Source organism: Frieseomelitta varia, unplaced genomic scaffold, assembly GCF_011392965.1.
Source record: "Frieseomelitta varia isolate USP_RPSP 00005682 unplaced genomic scaffold, Fvar_1.2 scaffold_152, whole genome shotgun sequence".
Lineage (NCBI taxonomy): Eukaryota > Metazoa > Arthropoda > Insecta > Hymenoptera > Apidae > Frieseomelitta > Frieseomelitta varia.
In genome coordinates, this window is record NW_025109217.1 from 1,532,120 (window position 1) to 1,559,268 (window position 27,149).

At 28.8% G+C, this 27,149-nt stretch overlaps 2 protein-coding genes and 1 long non-coding RNA gene across 5 annotated transcripts; 2 read left to right on the plus strand and 1 right to left on the minus strand.

Moving 5' to 3' along the window:
* Positions 1 to 694: 694 nt before the first annotated feature.
* LOC122535490 lies at positions 695 to 3,516 on the minus strand. Its single transcript, XR_006308179.1, has 3 exons — positions 3,271 to 3,516; positions 2,793 to 2,986; positions 695 to 1,057 (listed from the first exon to the last, which is right to left on the minus strand). It is a non-coding gene; the product is annotated as an uncharacterized LOC122535490 (long non-coding RNA).
* A 7,965-nt stretch (positions 3,517 to 11,481) lies between these two features.
* LOC122535448 lies at positions 11,482 to 18,424 on the plus strand. The gene is made up of 4 exons (XM_043666993.1): positions 11,482 to 11,636; positions 14,919 to 14,973; positions 16,697 to 16,855; positions 17,403 to 18,424. Exons 2-4 carry the CDS (start codon positions 14,932 to 14,934, stop codon positions 17,589 to 17,591), a joined length of 390 nt encoding a protein of 129 aa, XP_043522928.1. The 5' UTR covers positions 11,482 to 11,636; positions 14,919 to 14,931; the 3' UTR covers positions 17,592 to 18,424.
* A 450-nt stretch (positions 18,425 to 18,874) lies between these two features.
* LOC122535323 (E3 ubiquitin-protein ligase SMURF1) lies at positions 18,875 to 27,075 on the plus strand. 3 transcript variants are annotated; one of them, XM_043666794.1, is made up of 13 exons: positions 18,875 to 19,221; positions 20,172 to 20,210; positions 20,286 to 20,394; positions 20,466 to 20,599; positions 20,678 to 20,942; positions 21,026 to 21,489; positions 21,571 to 21,820; positions 21,903 to 22,072; positions 22,458 to 22,648; positions 22,722 to 23,119; positions 23,185 to 23,645; positions 23,724 to 23,914; positions 23,983 to 27,075. In XM_043666794.1, the coding sequence occupies exons 1-12, from the start codon at positions 19,167 to 19,169 to the stop codon at positions 23,909 to 23,911; spliced, it is 2,724 nt and encodes a 907-aa protein (XP_043522729.1). In that variant the 5' UTR covers positions 18,875 to 19,166; the 3' UTR covers positions 23,912 to 23,914; positions 23,983 to 27,075. The 3 variants fall into 3 exon arrangements, with proteins under 3 accessions (XP_043522729.1, XP_043522723.1, XP_043522716.1); XM_043666788.1 differs by having other exon boundaries at positions 18,876 to 19,221; positions 24,003 to 27,075; XM_043666781.1 differs by having other exon boundaries at positions 18,876 to 19,221; positions 23,724 to 27,075.
* Positions 27,076 to 27,149: the final 74 nt, after the last annotated feature.

The following is a 27,149-nucleotide window of genomic DNA, read 5'->3' on the forward strand; positions in this document are numbered from 1 at the left end:
TGACAACGTTCCATGTAGACAGCTGACGATCTTTACTAGACTGTCGAAACGACGGAATTGAAACATTAAATTTTATTAAATATATTGTATTGTTGTAAAAATTAATCGCTATAATATTTTTTGTGTCATGTTTCTAATAAATTTCATTTCTCTATTGTCGTATTAATCAAATTGATATTTATTCCGTAAAAATTTCATATAATAATATTCTAGAAAATAATAAATATTTTAAAAAAGAACATATGTAAGTACCATTTAAAAATTATATAATTATTTTATTTTTTACATTTCTTTTTTTTCAGGATGACATCATTATTTGTTAGTATAAAAGGTAGAAAAATATTTCAATATAAAATATGAAAAAAATCATTATTAATTAATTACATTTACTTTTATTTTAAATTTTTTCTTTTTTTAATAATTATATATTTAACTATGATGTATAAAATGAAATAAATTTATGTACAATTTGTATTTTTATGTTATATAACTATAATTTGTAATGCATTTGTGAGTTTAGCACGCGTGTGTGTTTAGTATTTAGAAAAATTAAAAATAAATTGTAATATAAAAATATTTAAAAAAAGAAATTTTAAGGAAAGTACTAAAAAAAAGTCTTTTTATTAAAAATTCAACTAAAAAAAAATTTGTTTTACTAAAAACTTTACTTAAAAATGTTTCTATTGTTCTATTGTGAAAATTTGTTGAAAAGGAACTTAACATTCAAAAGATTTAAACAATGTTATTATTATTTGCGTGATTTTTTCTTTATGTGATATGAGAAAATCAAATATTCTTTACTATCTTTTTTTTACCCAAGTAGTCCAGTTTAAATATAAAATCAGCTGTATACCATACTCAGAACGTTTGAACGAGAGAGCACTTGAGACTTATCTAGTAATAGTGGTCACGAATTTATTCTACAAGCGGTCCAACGGTTCAAAAATTATTTCGATAGGTCGTGGAAAACCATTGGATTATAGCTTCTCCAGGAAAACACGTTAACAGAAAGGGAATCTAACGTTCTTTTATTCTATCAACCTTGCGAAGCTTTTTCCTGAAAATCAAAAATATAAAATAAATTATTTTTGATCTTATTCAAATAATTTTTAAATTTTAAATAAAAATTTCATTTATTGTAAAAATCATTCTTTTAGTTATAACTTATTTATTTAAATAAATAAAAATTTGTTTAAATTAGAAGAGCACGAGTCCTCGACACTTCGAAATCGGAACGGATCGGATAATTTTGATCGAGTTAATTTCATCGAATTTTATTTTAACGAACAGAGCAGCGAATATAATATAATACGACACGGATTCGTAGTTCTTTTTAGAGATACTTCAAATTTTCTAGCAATTAGTATGCTAGTCCGATGTCTGTGTTTTTCGTTAGAGATTTCAATTATAGTCTTTGAAATTTTCACGCGATTCTCACTCGTGTTTCCCTAACGATCGAAATCCGGACAATAACTGAAAGTTTTTCGTTGTTGCCAAATTTCTGTTCGTCGACGCATGGGGTAATTTTCTATGTCCCTTAGGAAGGAGAGGAAGCGGTGGTATGACACGGCCTAGAACTTTCTCTGTCCACATTTCGAACAAAAGAAAGCAACGTTCAACATAGAATTTAAGCTAATTTTAAGATAATCCATATTAAAACATTTCTAATATAGTATTACGGATGGTTATAATTATACAGTGCAGTACAACAATTTTATAGTCTGATAATATTTAATGAACATATTACCAATAATTAATATAAAACATTATATATAAGAATAGCGCTCCCACCCTTTACACATAACCAAAATATTATTGTACAATCCCGTGCCTTGTATAATAATAATAATAAAAAAAAACATAACCCATAGTTAAAGCAAAAATTAACGCTTGTTACTGTTAATGTAGCAATAAGTGCAATGTAGCAAATTTCTATCTTAAGATTGCGCGTGCTCCAGGATTGGAGTCTTTAATCTAAGAACGCTACAAACTGATAAGCTTTTACTCGTTATGTTTTTGTACATATGTAAATATTGTATATACTGGCACAAAATAAACGTCTATTAATAAAAAAAAAAAAAAAAAAGAGGAGGCGGTGGAATAAAACTAATTAATTCTATTGTAAGTTCCTCAGGAGTGGAATATGGAAGAGCAAGGCAAAACTGAAAGCTTTTCAGTAACGAAATCATTACTCTTAAGCAATCATAAGCATTCAGCATAAATATTGCTCTTCTCTTAAAAATAAATGCGACAATCGTTGTTTCCTCGGTCCCACACGACACGGGTGACTCTTCAATCGGTGCACATGAATACTATAGTCAAGTTCTATAGTTAAACACGAGTTAAACACAGTGAGCTTAACAATTATATACTTAGTAATTACTAATTACTAATAATTATTGCATCATATCGATTTACCAGCTTTTCTGAATTTTGAGAATTATTGTTTACAAGTACAAATGCAAAGGTATAAAATTAATGTTTCTTCCGTTGTATCGATTGGAATAACTTTCCCCAAAGCCTGCGATTTCGGAACGTTGAAGAACAAAAACAAAGACTATGCGATGAAATATCGAATACTGTCTTCGTGATGAATCGCCACTTTTAAATTTATCTACTATTATACTTTTTTAACTGTTTATAACCGCGATGTCAACATTCAACAAATTATATTTATTAAAAAACTACCATATCATTTGCGCGATTTTTTTCATTGTATGATGTGAGAAAGCCAAAAATTATTTATTATTTTCGTTTTAGTTAATTCGAATATAGAATCAGCCGCTAAATACCACGTGACAGTCAAGTGATGGGGGAGAGACATTCGGGCGTTGCCTAAGTCAGGAATTTAGCCTGCTCCCTCCAACAGATGAAGGGTTCGAGGATTATTTCGGCAGGCCATAGAAAAACGGACTAGACTATAGTTTTTACGAGAAGGCACATTAGCTAACGCCCTTTTATTCCATCAACTTTATAATGTTTTTCCCTGAAAAAGAAAGAAAAATTAATTTTTGATGTTATTTAAATAATTTTTATTTGAACAAAAATTTTACTTTTATTGCAAAACTTATTCTTTTAATTATAGTTTATTTATTATTTAAATAAAAATGTGTTCAAGTGCGAATACTCGATTATTTATAAAATTGGATAATTTTGGTCGAATTAGTTTTAATTTCACCGAGTTTTATTTCAAGGGAGAGCAAGCAGCAACATGTGGCAACTTTTAGGATATGTTCTCCTAACTACAATGCTTCCATTAAAGAAAAGTACCTTGCTGGATGTTGTGGGATTTCACTCGTCATCGCTCTCTAATTACTCTGCTAGCCGTTTTGTTAGCTGCTCTTGTTGCTCTAACCTTGTAGCTCTCCTCTTTGCACCTCTTGCACCTCTCACTGCATTCCTTGACACTTTCCTCGATGTTCACCTCACCATCTTCCTCGATATTCTCCTCATTGCTACGCTGTCATCCACAATTTTTATTCTTTGTTCCCTAGATACATAAATAAAGCTGGAAAATACGAAAAACCAGATTTCTGGTTTCTTTCATTTTTCAAAGTGTTGACGAATCTAATAAACAATTATACTAATACAGTAGTTGTACCGTGACTTTGGCAATACAAATTTTTATGTTTGGATCGTCTCCCCTTTTTCCCATCTTTTCAAAATTTCATATCGATCCGTCATCCAAACCTCCATATAAAATAAGAATATTGTTGGTCAAATGGTCTCCCTTCCCATCAATTGACATGTTTGAAGAGTATCATGACGGAATCTCAAATATAAGATCTTAACTGTTTTCAAATTTGTGTCTATTCAGAACCATATACCGATACATACATACATATATATATATATATATATATATATATATATATATATATATATATATATATATATATATATATCATCGTGTGTCATCGATAATATTCGTAAAACACGGATAGCGCATTCTTTCATAGCGTTGTACACAGATGCATAATATAAAATGGAGTTGTTCCAGATAGTACATATTTCGTAATTTCATGTTTCGGATTCTGAACAAGTGACTTTTTTGCTGATCGGTATTTCAGAACCTGAGGCACAAAGTTTTATTTAATGTCCAGTTATTCTTTATCAAATAATAAAAAAGAATAAAAAAAAAAAAAGAGAATGGAATCCGGATACAAACCATGCTGACCGTACGTGAAACACGTACTGATTGTACGTACAGATACTGAGGCAGATATCGCTATTGTGTCATTGATTACTTGACAGTCGACGACGTCGATTAGTACAGTGAAAACGCTTGATTAGTAACATCTGTATATTCAGAATTTAATGTGTTATATCATTGACTAATAGCATAGACCGGATGTCAAATGCTTTTTCGTGTTCCATGTTTCGGGGTCCTATCACATCCTGTCTTATCAACTTAGGCAAATATTGGACTACAGTGCTATTCGTGATAAAAATTAAAATAAAAAAATATGGACAGTGTTGCCGTTTCCTCATCGAAAATTACTTAGTGAATTAAATCAAGTGATACTGAATTCGGTGACGAGCAAACATACATATGTATGTACATATAATAAATAATAAATGAATGCAAATTTAGTAATAAGACATTATTTAAGAAGCTCACAAAAGCATTACTTTTTAAATCGATCTCTATGATTTTCTTTTCTACGATAGACTTTTTTTTACGTGTCATTGCGAATAAACAAATATTCAACTGTTGAACACTGAACCAATTCATTGAACAGTAACATTGAGACATCTAAACGACAGACAGATAATAACTAAAAATATTTCCCGAATAACCTGTGTATACCTAATAAATAACTATTTATATAAATAACTATATATATTAACGTATAACAAGATTTTTATAACGATCCTTCCGATTTCCTCTGATTGATTATTAAGAACTGAGAATGCAAAATATTTTCTGCCATCTTATTTTCTTTTTCCTTCAGTTTAAATCAGCGTCGCTGATTTAAACTCGCTTTTAAAAATACGCGCGCCGCCATATAACCGAAGACATTAGCACCGCGTTGTGCCGAAATGGTGAAACTAAGCGTTTTATATTCATACTAAGAAAAGTAATTAATTTTAATGTTTTGCACCGATAATTTGCATTTATTAGGTATATATTTCAAAGACGATGCTATCGATTACGTTCGCAAACAAGTTTGATTCCAATATTCAGATGTAGTTTGCGAGAAATTGAACGTTTGGAAAATGATTTGATCTAAAGAGCAAAATTTTTATTAACACATTCCGAAATGTGTGTAAGTAGAACATAAAATGAACGATAGGCGTTTAAAACGAACGACGTAATTCCAAAAGTTGACACGTTATTCCTCTTTATTGACATAGTATTCCTTTTTTTATAAATTAGTGTTTCGATTTGGGCCTGGTGGCAACATCTGTCGGTAAATCAGTAGTACTAATTAGCATTGGTTGAGGATACTTATACTTTTTATATTTATATAAAGAGTATTTACAGTGTTGTATCGAATCAAATGATCTTTTGCAAGACGCGATATCGAGAACAAAGCGTCAGTAGCTTCATTTTCTATCTTTGGATCTGAATTAGACAAGCTTGTCATTGATACGCTGTTAATAGGTTTGCGAATTATTATTCAATACATTGTAAAGATCTATTGTTATCGTTATCTGAGAGATAGATTCTGAAATTTAAACTTAAATGTATGTCTTAGAATTAAGTAGAGTCAGAATTTGGTATTTTTGTTATTTTGATTTGAATACCGAGACTTAGATGTGACGAAAGGCCCAGAGTGGATTTTGTTCTCCACACAATAACATTTAGAATATTTTATATTTAATATTTGTGAATGCCTAAAATTTTTTTATTAATTACAAATAACTATAATATAATATATTTATAATATTATAATATAATATTATATATAATATATTTATTATAATTATATATGATATATTTATAATAGTAATTATAAATAATATTCCAAATCATTAAAATTTCAATAGTAGTTAGAAAATATTGGAATTATTTGATAAAAAAAATTAAAACTCTGTATAACTCGACGCATACGTTAGCAGCTGATAGTTTATCCAAGTTAAATTCTGAATATAGACATACGTAAAAAATAATAAACAACGCCCTAGCAACAGAGTAATCACTCGCTGACACGTTGTACTACATACAAGTTTGTTTATACGACACTTCAGGCCAAATCCTTATATTTAACATTGTATTGAATCTAACAATCAATTAGAACCTGATCCTTTCAAGTTCCTTTTTGTCTCTGCACAGTACGTCCATGTTCAAATTTAAACTGTCTGCCAGTGTACCAACACGTGCGTCGAGTTACATAGGATTATAATATCTTTAAATAATTTCAATTCATAAAATGTTGGGAGTACCTCAAAATAAAATGTAATTCCTTAATTTCATTTTCCTTGGAATATTAACCTTTATATGTTTGTTTATACGTTTGAAACTTCTTTAGGCAATGGTATGGAATACCATTTTTCAGTACATGACCGTTTGCCGCAAGTTTTTGTCCTCCGCTTGGCCTCTTTTTGATCTAGCCATAATTTTTTCTTCTCTTTCTTCTACTAGCATGATTACAGCAGATTACGCGTCAACATGAGTCTATATTTCTCTTGGGCCTCTGTTCGACTTTATAATTAAATTCTTTCAGAAGTAAAGCCCATCTTGCCACACGAACACAGAGATCCTTTTCACGCATTGTCAATTTGAATGCTTGGCAATTGATAACGATCTTAAATGGTATACCCAACAAATAAACGCGAAACATTTTTAGCGCCTTTGTAATTGCGAGCACCTCATGTTCATAATTTGAATATTTCTCTTCGACCATTGTAGTCTTTCTGCTCGCGTAACATACCGGATGGAAAATACCATCTTCGCTATCACGTTGTAGCAAAATTGCGCTATAATCTATACTACACATATGTAACTCGGTTTCCGCACCCGTTCGATACAATTTCAGAATCGATTTACTACTTAGTTACTTTAATAATCTTATATAAATTACTTACTAATAATCTTTAATCTTTCAAACGCTTCTCGCTCTTGCGACTCAAACTTGAATTCAACATTCTTATAGAGGTCTGCCGACAATTGAATATTGATGCATGAATTTTCTAAAATATCCAGTCAAAAAACTGGCTGGTACATTTTCCTGGGCCTTCTGACTGGCTAGTCTGCCTCTGCTTCGTGATATTTAATGATATCGACAAGTGTATGAAGACATTGGACATGAAAGTTCCATTCAACAAGAATTGAGAAACATGAACTCTGCTAGATCAATTGAAAAGGAAGAATAAAAAACATGTTACTTACTTGATTAAGGCAAATATTGTCGACGTGCTGCTCTAAGAAGAAATGCGTGTTGAGGAAAGCTCTCGAGTTCTCTGATGTTCTCTGAGTTAATTGCCTCTCCGTATCTGACTGAAATCTTCTCCGTGAAAACTTGTCTATTTCCCTTTCTAGGAAAATTGTCTGGAAAGGGGATGCCGAAAATCTTGTGGAGGCGAAAGGGAAATTTGGTGGAAAAGTGATCTTTCACTTTCCCAAGTTCATCTAGACCTTGAGGACCTACCTCCTGAGGTTCTCCTGAGGACCTACCGAAATTTATGATCGAAGGCCGTTCATTGTTAACAGGACTCTTAAATGGTTGGGATGAAGACCCATTTCATGTGTTAAGAACGGGACTTAGCTGTTGTTTGAGAATTTTATAAAGTTCTGTCCGTGTCATACGTTACGGTCGTTGCTGGCCTTAACATATTTCAAAATCATAACTCACAATGTTTTACAACAGAATTCATGTCTTTTAATTCGTAGTGGATGGAATTTCCTATTGCATTTCCTACAAGCTGATTGTAAAGAATATATATATATATATATATATATATATAATCATATAATTTATACGATTTATACAATTATATACTTGTACAACTTGACGTTTATGCAAGTTTTAGCTCGAATAAAATCCAATTGTCTGTACCTCCGAGTATTATTTATAGTCTACAGGTTGCATCCTCCTCTCCCTCCCACCATATAACCAAAAAATATTATACAATCTCCATGCCATATTGTATAATAAAACAAAAAAGCCCTCATAGTTATAGCATAAAGTTAGCGCCAGTTATGTTAATAAGGTAGCAATAAGTGCAGATAATAAATTTTTAACTTAAGACTGCGCGTGTTTCAGGATTGGAGCCTTTAGTCTAGAAATAAGCTTTACTAGCTAATTGTCAAGTTTTTGTTCATGTTTGTTGTACATATTGGCACAAATAAACAAAAAAAAAAAAGATTGCGTCCTTATTTTGTCTAGAGATCTCATAAATCCTAGAAGGTCGAAGAGTCCTATGTATCTATCTTATGATCGACTTTCAGTGTGAATTTTATTGTACTATCAACTTTCTTTACAGTTGTTAGATTCAATAAACAACATTAAATATAAGGGTTTGACTCAAAATGTCACTGATTAATAGGATAGACCGGACATTCAATTCCAATTTCAATTCGTATCCTACGTTTCACCTAACTCCTTTACCATTTTCGTATCACAACCTGTCATATCGATTTCGGCAAATATTGCACTACAGCGCTATTAGCGCTATTAGCGAAATTAAAATGATAAGACAATGTTGCCGTTTCCTCATCGAAAACACAGACGAATATATGATACCTCGAGAAATGAGGTACATGTATTCATATTGTACGTCGTCTGTGACACGAACCCATACTTAATGTCTGGTCTATCCTATTCTTAGTCAATGGTATAATTATTTGATATAAAAATGCATTGGATGTTACATCTATTTTGTATTTGTTTGTATATCTAACCTATATATCTATAAAGAAATATATCGCTCATATTTAATTTACATAAGATATTACTCTTGAAAGAAATCAAATGTTAAATTGTATGCATCATCATTTAATAATTTAATATATTTTTAATCACTAATTCTAGAATTGTATTCAATTGTATAACTGCTTTTGAAGTAAGATTGTAACAATTTATTCCGTATAAATGCGGATAAAATTGGTTTTTCTTTTTGAATTTTATATTTAAACAATTTTATAGGCATCCATATTCCAAAATTTCTTAAAATAGAAAACGAATAGAAGTAGGAGAACGAAAATAGACAGTAAATAAATAAATAGAAAATAAAAAATAGATAAATTTTAACATTACGAACATAAATCCTTTTCTAAAATATAAAAAACAATTGCATCATTTAATAACAATTGAGTAAGAAAAATGAATCATTTTCAAAAGACACACCTTTAATATTAACGCTTGTGTATGATTTAAACGGTTCTATCTTCATTGCATACAACTCATAGAAACATTATTTTGAAATCATACGTAATTCTATTATTACTGAATGATGGAAACATACATAATTCCATTGAATCATACAAAAACTTCTATATCGTACAAATAAAACTTTATTATATTACTATTATGGGAATAAAAAGCAGCGAAATCTTTATCACGTTTAAACTATAAATCAAATTATATTAAAAATATTCCAACATTTTCCAGGAAAACTGAAATTTCATGGTCTAGTTTAGAAATATCCACTTTTATTCAACTTATATTAAACAACTTTCACTAAACACATTAATCTCACATTATATTTCCCAAAAGAAACGTTATTACGATATTGTTTCTCACGAACTAAAATTTCAACATAACGCAGAGATTGCTCTCGTGATTAGAATGATCAGAGGGAAACGAGAGATGAAATTGCATTTTGTCAGAATGCGTTCGATGAAAGAATGAAGTCAAGGTGACAAAAGAACGGACAGAAAAAAATTGGCGAGAAAAATATTATAAAAAGAATGAAACTAACAATAAGACTAAGGAAATAGTCAACGAGCCATTTCTTCGTACGATGTTTCTTTCTTTTGCTCTTGGATAATATCTATTAGTGAGTGTGACGCAGTACGTGCGCTTTTGTAGTTTGCTATTATAAATTCTCAAGTATGTGAATTTCACGATGCTTCGCGTATGAGAATGGTAGTGTATGACGCTATAGGCGCAATCAGCGACATGATGTCATTCAGAAGGTGTAAGGTGCGGTTTGAAGATACAAAGGATTACGAATACATATACGCATTTTATTAATCGATACGATAATAGCAATACTCTTGCAATGCCCTTGAGAGTCATCTTTTTTAGGGAAAATTAATAAGGAACTTTATGAGAATGAAACAACAAAAAATTATCACAAAATAATCTCACAGATAGATAAATTTAATAATGATTTAATTTTTAGCTTGAAGTTTTTGCAAAGAGAATTATTTTTATTGACACTGAAATCGAATATTTTTAGATATTTTTAAAACCTGAACATATAGAAGAATTTAGTTCTAGATAACAATAGTTGGTATTTTGTTGTGCTTTAAAATTTGAAAAAATAATTTGGACTTAATGTCTTATTTTGGGACTAATAAAAGGATTGTCTAACATTTGGATGAAAAGAGAGATGAGATTGATTCAGTATTATTGAGGATAATAAAATTAATAATGTATGTGAAACACATGAGATAATTGTTAATAATATGTATACACATTGACGTGTACACATATGACACATTCTAGCGAAGAATGAATCAGAGATTGATATAAGGTTGATAGGTTTAAAAGTGTTTGAAAGCATATTTTACTGAATAAATCGTGAAATATACGACGTATGTAATTAAGTGTATACAGTGTTAATTCAGTACTCAAAATAAGGCGTAGCAAGTGGATATTAAGAAGTATTTAACAAGGTTAAGTAGTGTCGAGTAAGCTCGATATATGTATATTCTCTTTCATGAAAATCAACGCCTGACCATTAACTTGAATGACCGCGTTTCCAGTGTTTCTCAATCTTTTAACCTAGTCCTCAACTTAGCTCAATATTATATAAAAGATATAAAATATATATATAAACAAATAATATAAAAAAATAAATTAACAATATTTAAATTAATAAATGTAAAGTCTCAAATCTATCATTTTTAATCAGCATGTATTTTCATTGAATGATCTCTCATCAACAAGTATTAAATATATAATATAATTTACTAAATTTAGAACTTGAAATAATCAATACTGATAATATCTGTACCACGAAAATTGAATTAACAAATCACAAAGATTAAATTCATAATTTAATATAGAGATAGACGCCATTAATTTTAAATAATTTTGAATTTAATACAGAGATAGATGCCATTAAAATATAAAATATTTTCAAATACAATATGGATTAAAGAAATTTCAATCCTTTGATAAGAACTCTATTTTTATACAATTATATTGTCTTAAAAAAAAAAGAAAAAACGAATGAAAGAGAGATTGAGAGACACTATACTACTACTACTATTACTACTACTACCACTCATACTATTACTACTACAGAGACGATATGACAGTAAACCCGAGGCTAAGTACAATGCTTGTATGTAAGAGAACGCGTAAACGTAGGCCGTGCGTCAGTCTGGTGGTAAAAATTGGAGTACGACGTTGCTCCTTCACGATTCGTGATCGGTCTTCAGCATTTAGTATTTGCCGAACTCTCGCTTCGTGAACGTCCACGTCCGATTAAATCGAATCTTTGAAATACAATTTCGAGTAAGTTTATCTTCGACGAGGCGTAACAAAGTGGATCAAGTTCAGTTTTATACGACATTTTCAACAATAAATAGTGAATTTTCGAATTAACGAAATTGACAGAAATTAAATAAATAATTAAGGAAAATGTCATTTAGCTTAGTTAATCGATTAATAAAAATTGTGGCGGAATACGAGTAAATATGATAGTTAAACTTAACGTAAAGTTAATGTGATTTTATTATAATTTTCTGTAATATTTATTACATGAATATAAATTAAATTGATTGCGACTGTGCGTGAAAAAGAATTTTGACGAAAAGTTGGTAGAAGACTGACACTGTGATAAATGTTAGGAGCAAAACAACATTAATAATTCATTACGATAAAGTAACAGAGCAATAATTAAAGTTAATTAATTTTTGTTTTTACTTTTGCCTGATAAATGAAAATTCTTTTAGTTGAATAATGTAAACTTCACTTTTATTTTGAACTTTTTATACATCTCTTGAATAATTCTGTACTTGTTTTACGAGATACGATTAATATCATTTTTTTTTTCGACGTGCGTTTAAGGCTTTCTTGCATAATGAACTTGAATGAAAACTTTTGTTGTTTTGAACATTTCAAAGAAGTTTGTATGTTTAAAAATGTTCGAACAGTTTTAAAAATTTTTGTTTGAAATATTTTAAAATCAAGTTGAACACATTCAAGCACTGCTTATATTTTATATTATATACATATTTAGTTCTTTTATTTTAGATAAAATTGTGAAGAAATTTTAGAAAAATTGTTAGAAATATTTATGTATGAAATATACGAATAAAGCGAATTTTTAAGTTAAAGGAATTCCTAAGTTCGTAAAATCAAATTTTATCACTGTTTGGACGAATCAAACTTATTTTAAGTACGTCGATGATAATTACATTCTCAAACAGCGGGTAATAAACTTGCTAATAAAATACCGTTGAAATTGATTCACAATCGTTTGTAAATTATTCTTAATTGTAGCTACGTTTTCTCTTTTAAAGCCGGTCAAAGGACACAGATAATTCTAGATTAAATGCATATTTTTGAAAGACGTTTATGAAATTTATTATCAAAACAGTAAACATTAAATTGAAAGAAATGAATTATGGAGGACAAATTGGAAAAAAGAAAATATCGAAAGACCGAGTCAAGGTTTTCAGTGACTGTGCACAAGTGAAAGTAAGACTTTCTTTTCGGTACTGAATCTTCCATACAATGCATATCCGTTTCTTATTTATTTCACTTGCAGAAAAAATCCTGCAAACTTAAATTTTGGAATTTTTATTCAATATAAATATTTTATTAAATATTTTCGTTTTCTTTATTTTAATATATGAAGTTACTAGAATTGACAATAAGATTTCTTTGAAACGTCGTGCCACACGATGTAAATACATTTTCCAAAACATCAATCAAATTTGAGCTAAGCTTTTATATTTATGCAAACCTTCTGGAAATAGAAGTTGTTTCTAAAAATCTAAAACATCATTTAAGAGATGTTCAGAAGGAAAGTGGTGCAAATATTCTTTTAACTTTTTAATTTAAGAAGAGATAATCTGTATACTTTCAAGCATTAAATCGTGTACGTGTTTTCAATCAGCAATATTTTTTACAATTCATTACTATTCAAATATTTGCTAAATTACACATCTGAAACAAATGCTACTTCAAGATCTCCATTGAAACGTTTATACTTGCAAAATTTATAAATTCGTAAGACTATTATATACATCGTTTTCGTAATATGATTTGTTTAGTATGGACATTCAGATGTTGGTATTTCTGTCAACCTTCTTTCTGTCCATTTTTGGAAGAATTTGGTTACCATAAATGACTGTTCGTTTCATTGACCCAATTACGTGATAAATCATTTTGAAATGTATTTTTAGCGAAAGTTTAATACTACAAACTTTTAATTTTTTTTTTTAAGTCGTTTCATAAGTGATCGCAATAATTTATGTTGGAGTACTTAATATTAGAATATATATTTCATTTCTATTCAGTATTTTACTTTTATTCAATTAGAAAATTATTTCAATTAAATATTTATTATAATATTTTACTACAACTATACGAATTGCGGGTCAAAATATTGAAAAAATAATCATGGTAAAAAATCACCAGCTTTTAAAACAATGAAACAACATTGAAGTATTGTTGTTTGTCAAAACAAATAATTCACGTGCTAATAATATGCCTTGTATGTAGGAAACTAAGCAAACAGTATAACCGATTTAAGTTTCGTGGAACTTTCGCAGTTGCTATTCGATTTGCATGAATAGGATTATAAAATGAGTGAAGATAATGAACAATTGACTTGCATTTTGTTAAACAATATTAGGAAATGTATCATATAAATTTGTACTCTAAAATAATTGCTATGTATGAGCCATTTACAGACCAAAACTATTAATTTCAGTTTTTAAATTTTTTAAAATCCGAATTTTTAAAAAAAATTTGTTTGATGACTAACTTTTTATATTTAAAATTAGTAGCAGTAATTGAGAAATATTATTTTGTCCAGGAAATAATAAATAATTTATTTGCAGAATTATGATTATTTCAAGAATGTATTATTTTATTCATTTTGTAGCTACGTTTGTATATTTTACGTTTGTATACATTATATAATATTTATTTAAGTTTCATTTATTTTATTTTGAGTCTAAGGAATTTTAAAAAAGAATTTTGTACAGTTAATCGATTTAGTAAATGAGCAGTTTATGTGTGATTCATAAGATGAATGAGCAAATGATTTTGATGCCTGTGAGTAAGCATCTTGCTATGAGAGATATGAAACAAATGACTTTTATATCTAAATATAGTTTGTGTTTTTATTTTTATGATTATTAAATGTTTACTTCTTTAGAATATTGGGTTATTACTGAGGTTTGGTTTTATTTAATTTAAAATATTATTTTAAATTGTTTTAATAGTATTTCTTTTGTTTATTTTATTTGGTCTGAAATTGATTTCGATAATTCGAGAATATTTGTAGATGATTGATCGAATTCATAGAGACACTTCATTTGTTTGTTGTCTAAAAATATAAAGGGTAATATATGTTAACTGTAGTGAGTATTACCATTGATATATTTTACCATAAAAGTATAGTAATTACTATAGTTCACTTATAATTCTGTTTGTATTATATGTGAATTTTAAAACAATTTTTATATTGTATAGAAGAGGGAGATTATATACCATCTTATAATTTAAAAAACTATACAAGATTGTTTATTTAGATTTTTAAATAATCCTTTTCGTTTATAGATTCCCTTCCAAGATGGCATTCAATAAGGGTTTTATTCTTAAACTGTTAGAGTTGGTAAGTATAATAATCATTGCAACTTTGCAAATATTCTATTTTGTCTTACTATCATAATTAAGGTTATATATGATGTTATAAATATTTCAGAAAGAATAGAAATCAAATACATATTATACAATAATCCCAAATAATAATCGTGAGAGTTTAACATAATTCGACTTTAAAAACTAAACTTTTTAGTATTCAAATGACTTTTTCTCAGTAAAAGAACTATTCTTCTATCTTCAGTGTTTATCTTCACTCGTTTACGTTTATAGTGAAGTTATTTTTAACTCTGTCCAGAGATAATTTTGAATAGTCTATCGCTTTTCACTTTTTCTACATCTGTTATAAATAAATAAGAAATTAATAAGATTTCCTGGAGATTTCTAGACATTTGTTTCTTTAATCTAGCACAATAGAGAATAACATAATAGCTGGTGATTGCTGTGCACGAGATTTTCTTCTTCTTATGATCGCACCTCAAGCCGGAAGTCAATCACTATCTAAATTCCTCAGGCACGCATGCTATGCATTGTGTAAATTTTCCTCATTATTTCGATAATAAAGTTCCCTTCACTTTATTTAATTTCTATTCATAATGTCGAGTGTAATATATACTTTGTTTGTATTTTTAATATTTTTATTATACTTGACACTATATTTAATAAAAATCGAATAAAACTTTGTACTTGTTTGTATTCTATCTCTTTTCTGCGAATAATACGTTCACTTCTTTTTTTTCTTTTTTTTTCTTAATAATTTAAACAATGAAAATACGTTCACTTCTTTTTCTTTCTTTTTTTTTCTTAATAATTTAAACAATGAAAACAATTAAAACAATTAAAACGATGATTCTCCAAATTTTTATTTCTTGTTGTAAATTATATGATATTGATAAAAAGCTAATAAAAACATTAACTTCTAAGATCACATTATATTGAAAAGAAAATAAAAAATTTCTTGTTAAATCAAATAACATAAACTAAATGTATGACGTAATGTCATTATGCGATAAATTAATAATGCAACACATATCGTGGTTAGTGAACAGAATTCATAACATGTCATGAATGTAACATTAACAATGAAGAATACTTTTTAAGTACATCGATTAGTATCGATTAGATTTTCTGCTGAAAATTTACATCTTCGTAACAGAATCAGCTTCTATTTAAAACGAAATACAATACGATCGTTGAATCCTAATGGAATTATTTATGGTGGTATTCATGGAGTTCATGGACTTTTTATTCTATACTAAATATTTCTCTTTTATAGATATCCTCGAACATTGATTTCAAACAATTATGCTGAAATCAAAAATCTATTTTAATCTAACTTTATATTTTGCATTATTTGAAATATTTTTATATTAAATATATTTCAAGAATACAAATACTACGAGCATTTATAATTATTATAAAATAAATGCTGAACTTCATAGACATTCAGAACATTATCTTAATAAAAATGAGAGTATTTCAGACTACTATAAAAATGTAAGAAGATTAAAGAATTGAACAATCTTTCATTAGTATTTTAAACAAATGTTCTTGTTCCAAATTAAGGTTTCAACTATAATCAAGATGCTAGTAGCATTCGAATTAATATCTAATTGTTCATAATGCTGATTGATTAGAAATATTTATTTGCTACAATTTTTAATTATACTAAATATATAACTTTTAATTTCCTCAGTGCTTTGATAAATAATATACCTTCTTTTTATTGTTTTCAGATAGTGGTGTGCATTCTTATAGGATTACATTATCACTCTTTCAGTGATAGTAGCATAAATAGTGCGATGATTACAATGGGTGCATACGGTGGATATTTAATTATTCTCGTGGGAACATTCTTTGGAATTATTATGGGAACTGGTGTAGAGCGTCGTATAGTAAGTAATATTTAATAAGTATAATACTACAAAATACTTTATATGTATTTATCCTATATTTTTGTTTCAAACTGCTTCAAGCTTTTACTATATAACGTGTTATTTTTCAATTCCCTCTATATTTTTTTGGGGGAGTATTAAAACCCAATATATAAATAAGATAAACAAGTTTTTCATAATTTGTTCGTATAAAATTAATGCGTTGCAACCATGAACAATAGAGTAATCTGTTAATCAAGGAAGAGATTGACTTATCATTCTGATTTCCAATTATTTTGAACATATTTAAAAATTCCTTTGTTTACTAATTCTTTATAGCATATCATATTCATATTTGAAAAATTTAAAATCGAGTTATCTGAAATTAATTTGTTTTAATTAATTTTTAAGTTTATAATTATAGAAATTTCTGTTTACATAATGATGTAATGAATATGACCTGGTTAACAGATATATGATATTGATGGTTAATATATATATGTAACTATATATGACAATATATATACGTAAATTGTGGAAGGATACTTACAAGATTGTTAATTTGCAGGACATGTTCTACTCAGTGGTCGGTTGCATCTTATTCATCATCGCCGGTGCTCTGATCCTCGACCACTTTGCGAATTCAGTTTACCGTGGTTCTCTCCGCGACACGGGACTGGCTAAAGGTTGCATCAGCATCGTCGGGGGAATTTTATTTTTGGTAGATGCAATACTTGTGTTCCGAGGAGAAGTCTAAAATACAGAATAAATCGTTGAATATCAGGAACCACGCAATGGTCGATTCATTTTCTAGAGTACAATCATACAATAATGAAAAACGAATAAAAACTTCTTCAAAATTGTAGGAATTGAATTTCACGAAGAAGTCTTTATTCTCAAAATCTTAGACAAAATTGGTTAGAATAGAGAATTATTCAATGGTAAATAAGTACAAACAGAAGTAACAGTTGAAACAAAACAAAAATTTGTTTTTAAAGAAGTATAATTGAGTAACTTGAGTGAATTTATGTTGGGTGAGAAATTTTTTAGCATCTATAATATATGTATATAACATAAGAATTTTCAAATGTACTCGAATGCTTAACACCAAAAATTTTTAATAAAAGATTTACGTAAGTACCGCATTACAAAATTTGAAGAAAATTGATTATTTTTAATTCTAATTTGGTTACAAGTCAATGGTTAAAATAACTTATTAAATCTTCTTCAAATTTTGCAATATATTAATAATTATACCTCAACTTTATAAAAATATTTATTTTTATAAAAATTTATAGAATTTATAGGATTTTTGCTTGTAAAATTTTCGTTTGAATAATTTCACAATCCGCTGTATTTGTTCAGGGAAAAATTTCTTTCCTTAATGCTTACTACGACATTTGTATTTAGCGAGAAAATATATATGTATAATATTCATTTATGTCTTTTTTTCAAATTCGAATGTAAAATGTCGGAAGTATAGCAAAATATCATTCTAGAATAAATGGTAGTCCGTCTCTAATCTATGTAAGTGAAAGCGCTGTAATCATGACTGTTACACATAAATTAAATCATGACCATGGCGCCATATTTACTGTAAGTTGGTTAAATGTGTCAAAATAATTCTTTCACTTACTTATTTCAATTTATTCAATTTATGAATTTATAAGTTTATAACCCAGAATATGTCAGAATAATCATAATTTACATTTAGCATAATGTATGTGTAATTAAATGAATAATGTATGTGTAATTAAATGAATAAATCGTTTTTTTAAATTCTTTTTAAAATGTCTATTGCTTTGTATTAAATGAAATTCTTTTGAAATAAGTATAATTTTTTTCATTAATATTGTTATTAATATTACGTAATAGAGTTAGGTTAAGATATTTTCTAAGTGGTATCAAAACAACTATTCGAGAAATTTAATAGTTAAAAACGTGCATATAGTAATCTTAGAACGTGTGAGTAATAATCTTCTTATAACGAATAAAATATATTCAAACAGAACATATATATATATAAACACGCAAGAAATAAAGCATTTATGACCTGTGTTTAAATATAATTGTACGATAAAAGAGAAAACTTACGTTAAATTGTAATTGTAAATGTAACCGTCCAAGTTGCAGTTTCGGTTTCGATATATTTCGAGAGACGCGGAGTCGATAAAGTTTCTGAGTCGATGTACGAGTCGGTAAGGTCGATCAACTGCAACAGTCGATCGTGCATAGTTGCGTGTGTGCAGACTGTACCGCCGCTTCGAGCAGCCGTTTTATTTACTAATTGGAGTGCCGATGTACGGTAGGAAGCGTTAAATGTGCGTGGAAAATGTCGAATCCGGGCGGTAGCAGGAGGAATGGGGCCATGAAGATTCGTTTGACGAGTGAGTTTATTGAGAAATTACGATGAATCTGACGAGAGAGGAGTGTGAAAGTCAGTCCCATAGCCAACACGCGTTGTGATCCTTTCCTTGTCTTGATTTTTTACGTGTTCGATACAGTCCTGCTGTAGTGCTTACGACGATTATCTTTGAATAACATCAAAACCATTCTTACAAATATTTCATGTCGGTCGATTAATACGGAGAGAAAAATACGCAGAAAGGCTTGACTAGGGTTTTCGTCCTTTGGTTATGGCAACTCCCTATCCGAGGTCAAGACCCCACCGTGAGCACTCCGGGAGACCATAGACCAAAGAGTTAATTTCGGTAGATTTGTTAAACCCGAATCGGTTCTCCCTTGATATACGACACATTTTACCAAGTCTGACATGTTACAAGCATTTTTTCATTTTGATATCACTCCTTGTTGACCGATTCAATAGAGAATATTGCGGAGCTCATAATCGAATGTGAATAGCCCTAATTAACAAATGTCAGACGCTTAGTACCGAAGCATGAGTTTAATATTCGCTAAACGAATGTACGATTTAATATTTTGTTATTTTTCAAGTCGATTGTAAATTCATCAATTTTTTTCAAATGACTAACTCTGTTGTATAAGATTTATAATTAAAAAAATGCTTTTCATCACGTATTGTTGTTTTCTTCTTGAGTTTAGTCACACTGTATTTTATTACTGTCATTATTCAGCATCAGAAAGTATTAAACGGTAAAATTAATGGGTCAATGTCAAAGATATTAAACAAGATTCATATTTGTATGTACTATGATGTAACTTTCTATATGTTATTAAGTAAATGTGCTTAGAAATTGTATTATTTAATTTGCTCTCTGATTGATTGTATCATTCTGTAAATCGTTATTACCTGCACTATAAAAATATATTTATTTAAGATTCATTCATTCATATATTTATTATATAAATTTTACAGTTTTATGTGCCCGTAATCTTGCCAGAAAAGATCTGTTTCGTGAGTATTTTTTATTTTCCAAAAGGAACAAAAATCACAAAGAAGTATTTTATTGAAAAAAATAATTTATTTCAGGCCTGCCAGACCCTTTTGCTAAAATAATTGTTGATGGTTCAGGTCAGTGTCATAGTACACATACGTGCAAGGCAACTTTAGATCCTATGTGGAATCAACATTATGACTTGTAATTATTTTTTAACCATAATAGAAGCACAATTTTTTATATGAAAACTATATAAATTTTCAATTTTATAGGTATATTGGAAAAGATGATGGTATTACAATATCAGTTTGGAATCACAAGAAAATCCATAAAAAGAAAGGTGGAGGATTTTTAGGATGTGTACGAATATTGTCTAATACAATTCAAAGACTGAAGGATACAGGATGTAATTATTATTTTCTATGTACTATACCATTTTTGATGTTAGTTTTGCAATGTTTAATAGAATTTGATTGTTTTATAGATCAGCGATTAGATCTTTGCAAAGCACATTCAGATGATACAGATGTAATTAAAGGAGAAGTTGTAATATCTCTTTTATCACGAGATGGCCACAATGGTGCTGTGAGTAATACAGTGGGTCATAATGCTGTAGTCGATGTTCTTGGAGATTTGAGCTGTCCAACTGATTTGCCAGATGGATGGGAAGAAAGAAGAACTCGAAGTGGGCGACTGTACTATGTTAATCACTATACTAGAACTACACAGTGGATTCGTCCAAATGCGCGGTTGGTTTTATTAATTTTTTTTAAAGATATATTTCTTTTTTATTAAATTCACTCATATACAACTTGTATTAATGATTATATAGACCCACCAATGGTATAATACCAACTACACCAGAACCACCACCATTACCATCTTCTGAACCTACGTCTCCTAGTGGCAGTGGTAGTCCACCTAATATAAGAACAGAAAGTCCTACTAGAAGTACAGCTGAATGGAATGGGGATGGAACACCCAGTAGAACTCCCAGTAGAGATAGTTCTGCTCCAAATACACCAAGAAATACACCAACACAACAGCAGAACAGAAATCAACAAAATCAACATAATACGAGAAATGTAACACCTGCATCATCAAGGGAACGACGACCAGCACGAGCAAGCGACGAACAAAATGGCAATCAGAATGGTAATGTTAGGCCAGAACGTAGTATTAACAATGCTCAACTACGAAGACCGTATCGAAGTAATAGAAATAGAAATAGCATAGTGGTTCATAACGAGAGGAGGTACGATCCTCCGCAACCACCAGATTTACCTAGAGGTTATGGTAAGTAATTGAAAATCTTAAAACCTGTACGAATATAATGATATAAACGAAATAAAAAATATTAAAATAATTATTGTATAGAAATGAGGAAAACACAACAAGGTCAAGTGTATTTTTATCATGTACCAACGGGTTCATCTACCTGGCATGATCCTAGAATACCTCGCGATTTACCAGCCAATGAATTAGCAAATGAACTTGGTCCATTACCGAGCGGTTGGGAAATGCGACAAACACAAAGTGGTCGTGTTTATTTTGTTGACCACAATAACAGAACTACTCAATTTACTGACCCTAGACTGTCCAGTCAAATCATAAGCAATTTGTTAAAGTAAGTCAGTTATAAATGAAAATATTTTAATTTACAATAATTTACGTATAATTTAATATATAAAATTATATTTTTCTCGTAGTAGGCGACAGAATAGCACAACTAATCAAACTACAAGTAATTCAAATAATTCAACTGCAGCTGCAAATGAATCTGCAGAAATAGAGACACCTGTATCACCAAGTATTCAAAGCAATATAGTTCAACAAAGGCCAAGAACAGAAAATGGAAGTAATAATAATTCCCCAACATGTAAGTTTAATAATTTATGTTTTAATGATATTATGATTATTAATAAAGTTATTTAACTTTAAACATATTTATGTAATATGTTTTTAAATACATTATAAAATTTAAATATTTGAGTTCATTATACAATTGAGTATATTAATGTTACTAATATTGTTTAAAACAATAAAATAAAAATTAACTTATTTTATGCTATCTAAAATGTTTTTGCATTATAGAATTTTATCTTATCTCTGTATCTGATAATTTTCAATCAATTTTATTCCAGCAGAATGCCTTTCCATTTTTCGGGTATTTTATTTGTTAGAGTACATTATCGTAATTGTTCCTAAAAGAAAATAAATTTTGTTCGAGTTTCTTGCATTTTTATTTGTTATATTTATTTTAGTGGAAAATACGTCGACTCAAAATGCTCAAACTGTATCAGAATTGCCAAAGGAACTAATGGACAATGAGCTACTGCCGAAATATAAACGTGATTTAGTAGCAAAATTAAAATGTTTAAGAGCAGAATTGAATGCCCTTCAGCCTCAAAGTGGCCATTGTAGACTTGAAGTATCAAGAAATGAAATATTCGAAGTGAGTGTAATTTTATGTTGATGATATTTTCTCAGTTCATAAGTTTAGTAACATATAAATTTCTTTGTTATAGGAGTCATATAGATTAATAATGAAAATGCGACCAAAAGACATGCGTAAAAGACTTATGGTAAAATTTCGCGGTGAAGAGGGTCTTGATTATGGTGGAGTAGCGCGAGAATGGTTATACTTATTATCGCATGAGATGTTAAATCCACAATATGGGCTTTTCCAATATTCAAGAGACGATAATTATACACTTCAAATTAATCCAGATTCAGGAATAAATCCAGAACATTTATCGTACTTCCACTTTGCTGGCAGGATAATAGGAATTGCCGTTTTTCATGGTCATCATATAGATGGAGGTTTTACAACTCCATTTTATAAAATGTTGCTTAATAAAGCAATTACTCTTACTGATATAGAAGGAGTTGATCCGGAATTACATAGAAGTCTTACATGGATGTTGTAAGTAAGAAAAATAACAATTGTTACAATTTTTATAAGACACTGTAAAAACATTTCGTTTATAGGGAAAATAGTATAGACGGAGTGTTGGATGCTACCTTTTCAGTGGAACATAGTAGTTTTGGAGTGTTGAAAAATCATGAACTTAAACCAGGTGGTAAAGACATTCCTGTAACCGAAGAAAATAAAAAGGAATATGTACGTTTATACGTAAACTATCGCTTTATGCGGGGAATTGAACAACAATTCCTAGCATTACAAAAAGGATTCCACGAATTAATTCCACCTCAACTATTAAGACCTTTTGATGAAAGGGAATTAGAACTGGTTATTGGTGGTTTAGGAACAATCGATATTAACGATTGGAAAATGCACACACGGTTAAAACATTGCACACCTGATACGCCAGTAGTAAAATGGTTTTGGCAAATAGTAGAATCTTATGGAGAAGAAATGAGAGCTCGATTACTTCAGTTTGTTACTGGAAGTTCTCGAGTTCCCTTGCAGGGTTTTAAAGCTTTACAAGGTAACTATTCTTGAATTAATTAAATTCATTCTAATTATATTTCTTTAAAAATATTGCTATTTCCATATATTTTTATAGGATCAACAGGAGCGGCAGGTCCACGATTATTTACAATACATGCTGTTGATGCGCCAAGAGAAAATTTACCAAAAGCGCATACCTGTTTCAATAGAATAGATATTCCAGAAAGTTATCCCAGTTATCAGAAAATGCTTGATAAACTTACACAAGCAGTTGAGGAAACTTGTGGTTTCGCTGTTGAATAATAGGTAAAAAAATATAATTTTAATGCATTAATATAATATATTTGTTTTATATAATGAGCACACTTTCATAGTAGGAAATATTTGTCGACAGATTTTGCTGTCGTCAAATTAAAAATAAATTTTTGAAGTACCAAGAGATGTTATTGACGAGAGTATGGGTAGTATTATAGAATGAAAATGTTAATACATAAAAAGTCAGAAATAATTCTGACAATGTTTTGTACAAATAATTAAATGACCTTGATGGTTGTAATGATTTTTAAGTCATTATCGATTGGTACATTATGTATGTGAACACTCTTGTGATTTACACACTTCGTCCAAGAACATTTTAATGAATGGTTCCTCAAAAGTTCTGGTTATATTGGTCCTTTATTAAACTATTTATTATTCAGTGACTGATAGAAATGTGAAATTATAATTTCATTGAGGTAAATATGTTCATTGGCCTAAATTTTCATTTTATTTATATTAATCGTCATAACTCTAGGCTCAATAATTTACTTATAAGATCACTATCAAAGAATACTTCATTATCTTCAAGAAATGATAAAAAAATATAAAAATCATGCATGCACAAATATGTATAGAAAATGAATTCTTTCATATAATGAAAAACATTGTTCAACTAAAAATACGCTCGTGTTGGTATTTTATATTAAACAAAAATACTAAAAAGTGAAGAGAACAAAAAGTATACTAATCATTTAAGAATCTCATAACTTAATTTATACAATGCATTATTTATAATGAATTTTAAATCAATCGGACAATGTATTTCATTTTCGAAAGCTTTCAATTTCTTTTTGATTAAATGTAATCACAACATGCACAGTCAATTAATGATTCCACATTAACAATCTTTCAAAAAATAGAGTTTAGTAAAAAATAGGAATATATACTCAAATTTACGCTATTATAGTCAAATATCAATTAAAAAACAGTGTTGGGTATTTAGTATTTTATCGTGTATTATTTCAAGTCGGTCATGGTGATTGAGGGAAAAATACGAAATATATGCATCATGACCTTAGATGCAAGTGTCTTCAATTGAAATTAATGAATATGAAATACTTTTATCAGTTAGAAAAGATGGTATACATGTTCTTAGTATTAAAAATTACTTCTATTGGTATATGGACACTTACTTCGAGGAATTTTGTAACGCAATTGGCAAGTTTTGTTGTTGCAGCACAACTTGAATTGTGCGAAAATCATTGTTGCTTGTTTAGGAGCCAATAGTACTGAATGCGTTAACAAAATGTAAATAGTACAGTGTTTAATATAAAAGTAACACGAGCGTATAATGTGTGAGCCAAGTTGGCTTCGCACAATAAAAACGCATCAGTTCTAGGCTAAATCATAAATTGTGTACATTAGCTTTAATTTAAAAAAATTGAACACATATTTAAAGAGTTTATTCGACGAGTTTGTGTAAAATTAAAATGGTTTTTACTCGAATTGACTCTTTGTTGTAGTTCATGAAATAATCTATACTTTACTATTAGCGCTTAGTAAAGCATAGAAACACTTATTTATCGCACGAACCCTTTAGTCTTTAGCATTTACTTTTATTGTAAAAAATATCTAATGGCTGATAGCACTAATCATCATTTCGTATTATTATTGCATTATTGTATTTTATTCTGCACGTAACTGTGATCAAACATATCACGAAAAGAGAAGAAATAGTGGGAGACACCTTTACAGATTTGTTTGGATATTAACTTATTTACTCGTTCCATTTTTTTTTTCAAACTGTATACGTTTATGTTTATATTCATTTTGATAATTATTTTGTTAAAAATCTTTGTATTTTATATTTAAACACATAAAAGTATCATCCGTTTTACATTTGAAAAACGGTCTGATTACTTTGCTTTTGTATCTTCGAAAGTTTTACTATTAATTTTATTAATTATCAATAAAATTAATAATAAAACGAAGATATATATTATTTTTTGCATATTTAACAGTATAATATTAACATTTAGACATAGTCGTTTCAGTTTAAAATGACAAAAAATATAACAGTGATAATTGCCCTACATTTGAAAAATATTGTAAAAACAGTATTAATTGAATAATATTGCTAATTTAGGAATATTCAATCAAACAATATTATTCATATTTTTCTTACTTCTATTAATGTTTTAAGACAAATTCAAATTTTTAATTTAAATCAATTTATTAAGAATATAATCTATGTATAATATTCTTAAATTGAATATCTACAAGCACAATGAGGGTCTCCCACAAATATTTAAGCTTTTTTCAACTTCTGTCACGTATAAGGGGAATAAAGGCCTTATTAGTGCCTTGGAGTTGATGTCAATATGAAAAGTAACAAATATTATGCCATCATATTTTGGAATAAAAAGTAATAGTGCATGCAAATTTAAGGGGAAAAGAATGATTAATTTCAAAAACATCTAAAAATGTCACAATGTAAATTTTACAAGTGTATGTATAGATTATTAGAGAATAAATAACTTTATAATTAAGAAATGAATAAAAATTGATAATAAGGTCACCATTTAGGCAAATATTGCCAAAGAATATTTAAATTATTCAAATTTTTAAATATTTATTGAATATTAGAAATCCTTTTTAATTCATTATCTCTTGCTGTTAGGTGAAAAAGAAAGCATATATAAATATATATATTGAAAGAAATGATACATATAAATATTTTATAAATAAATGATCTACAAATCAATAATGCAATAAATACTATCTTGAAGAAGCTTCGATATATTTAAAACATGTTACATGCATGGAGAATCAAAGAGAATTTAATATATAAAATTAAGATTAGTGAAAAGAATAATTCATGTTATAAAACACATATCACTATGTGCAATTGAATTTTGGTTAATTTTTCATTGATGCAATATAATGCAAATGCTTTCAAAGCTTTTCAACAGCCTAATTACATAAAGCTTTAGCAGGAGACAATTTAAACAAGACAAGACAAAAACGAAAAGTACAAAATTAAAAAATGATGTAATACATATCATGTGAACTGTCACAGCGACATGAAGTCTCAAATGCGAACGTAATTTTAATTAAATTCAATAATTATTAATGCATTACGGGTATAAATGCTCTCTTGAATTGTATAAATGTTTTAAAGTTCTTAATAAAGGTATATGGTGACCGAATTTCGAATTCCATTGTTAAGTACATCGTATACTGTGCTCGGCAATAATAGAATTTTATTGTACTAAATAGCAGG

What these genes read in the sequence shown, in the direction of transcription:
- LOC122535448 (XM_043666993.1), top strand. Translation starts at nt 14,932, where the DNA reads ATGGCATTCAATAAGGGTTTTATTCTTAAACTGTTAGAGTTG. An exon ending in TTCTTAAACTGTTAGAGTTG is followed by an intron (nt 14,974 to 16,696) that starts GTAAGTATAATA and finishes TATTGTTTTCAG; the next exon opens with ATAGTGGTGTGCATTCTTAT. An exon ending in CTGGTGTAGAGCGTCGTATA is followed by an intron (nt 16,856 to 17,402) that starts GTAAGTAATATT and finishes GTTAATTTGCAG; the next exon opens with GACATGTTCTACTCAGTGGT.
- LOC122535323 (XM_043666794.1), top strand. Translation starts at nt 19,167, where the DNA reads ATGTCGAATCCGGGCGGTAGCAGGAGGAATGGGGCCATGAAGATTCGT. An exon ending in CAAGAAATGAAATATTCGAA is followed by an intron (nt 22,649 to 22,721) that starts GTGAGTGTAATT and finishes TCTTTGTTATAG; the next exon opens with GAGTCATATAGATTAATAAT. An exon ending in GGGTTTTAAAGCTTTACAAG is followed by an intron (nt 23,646 to 23,723) that starts GTAACTATTCTT and finishes ATATTTTTATAG; the next exon opens with GATCAACAGGAGCGGCAGGT.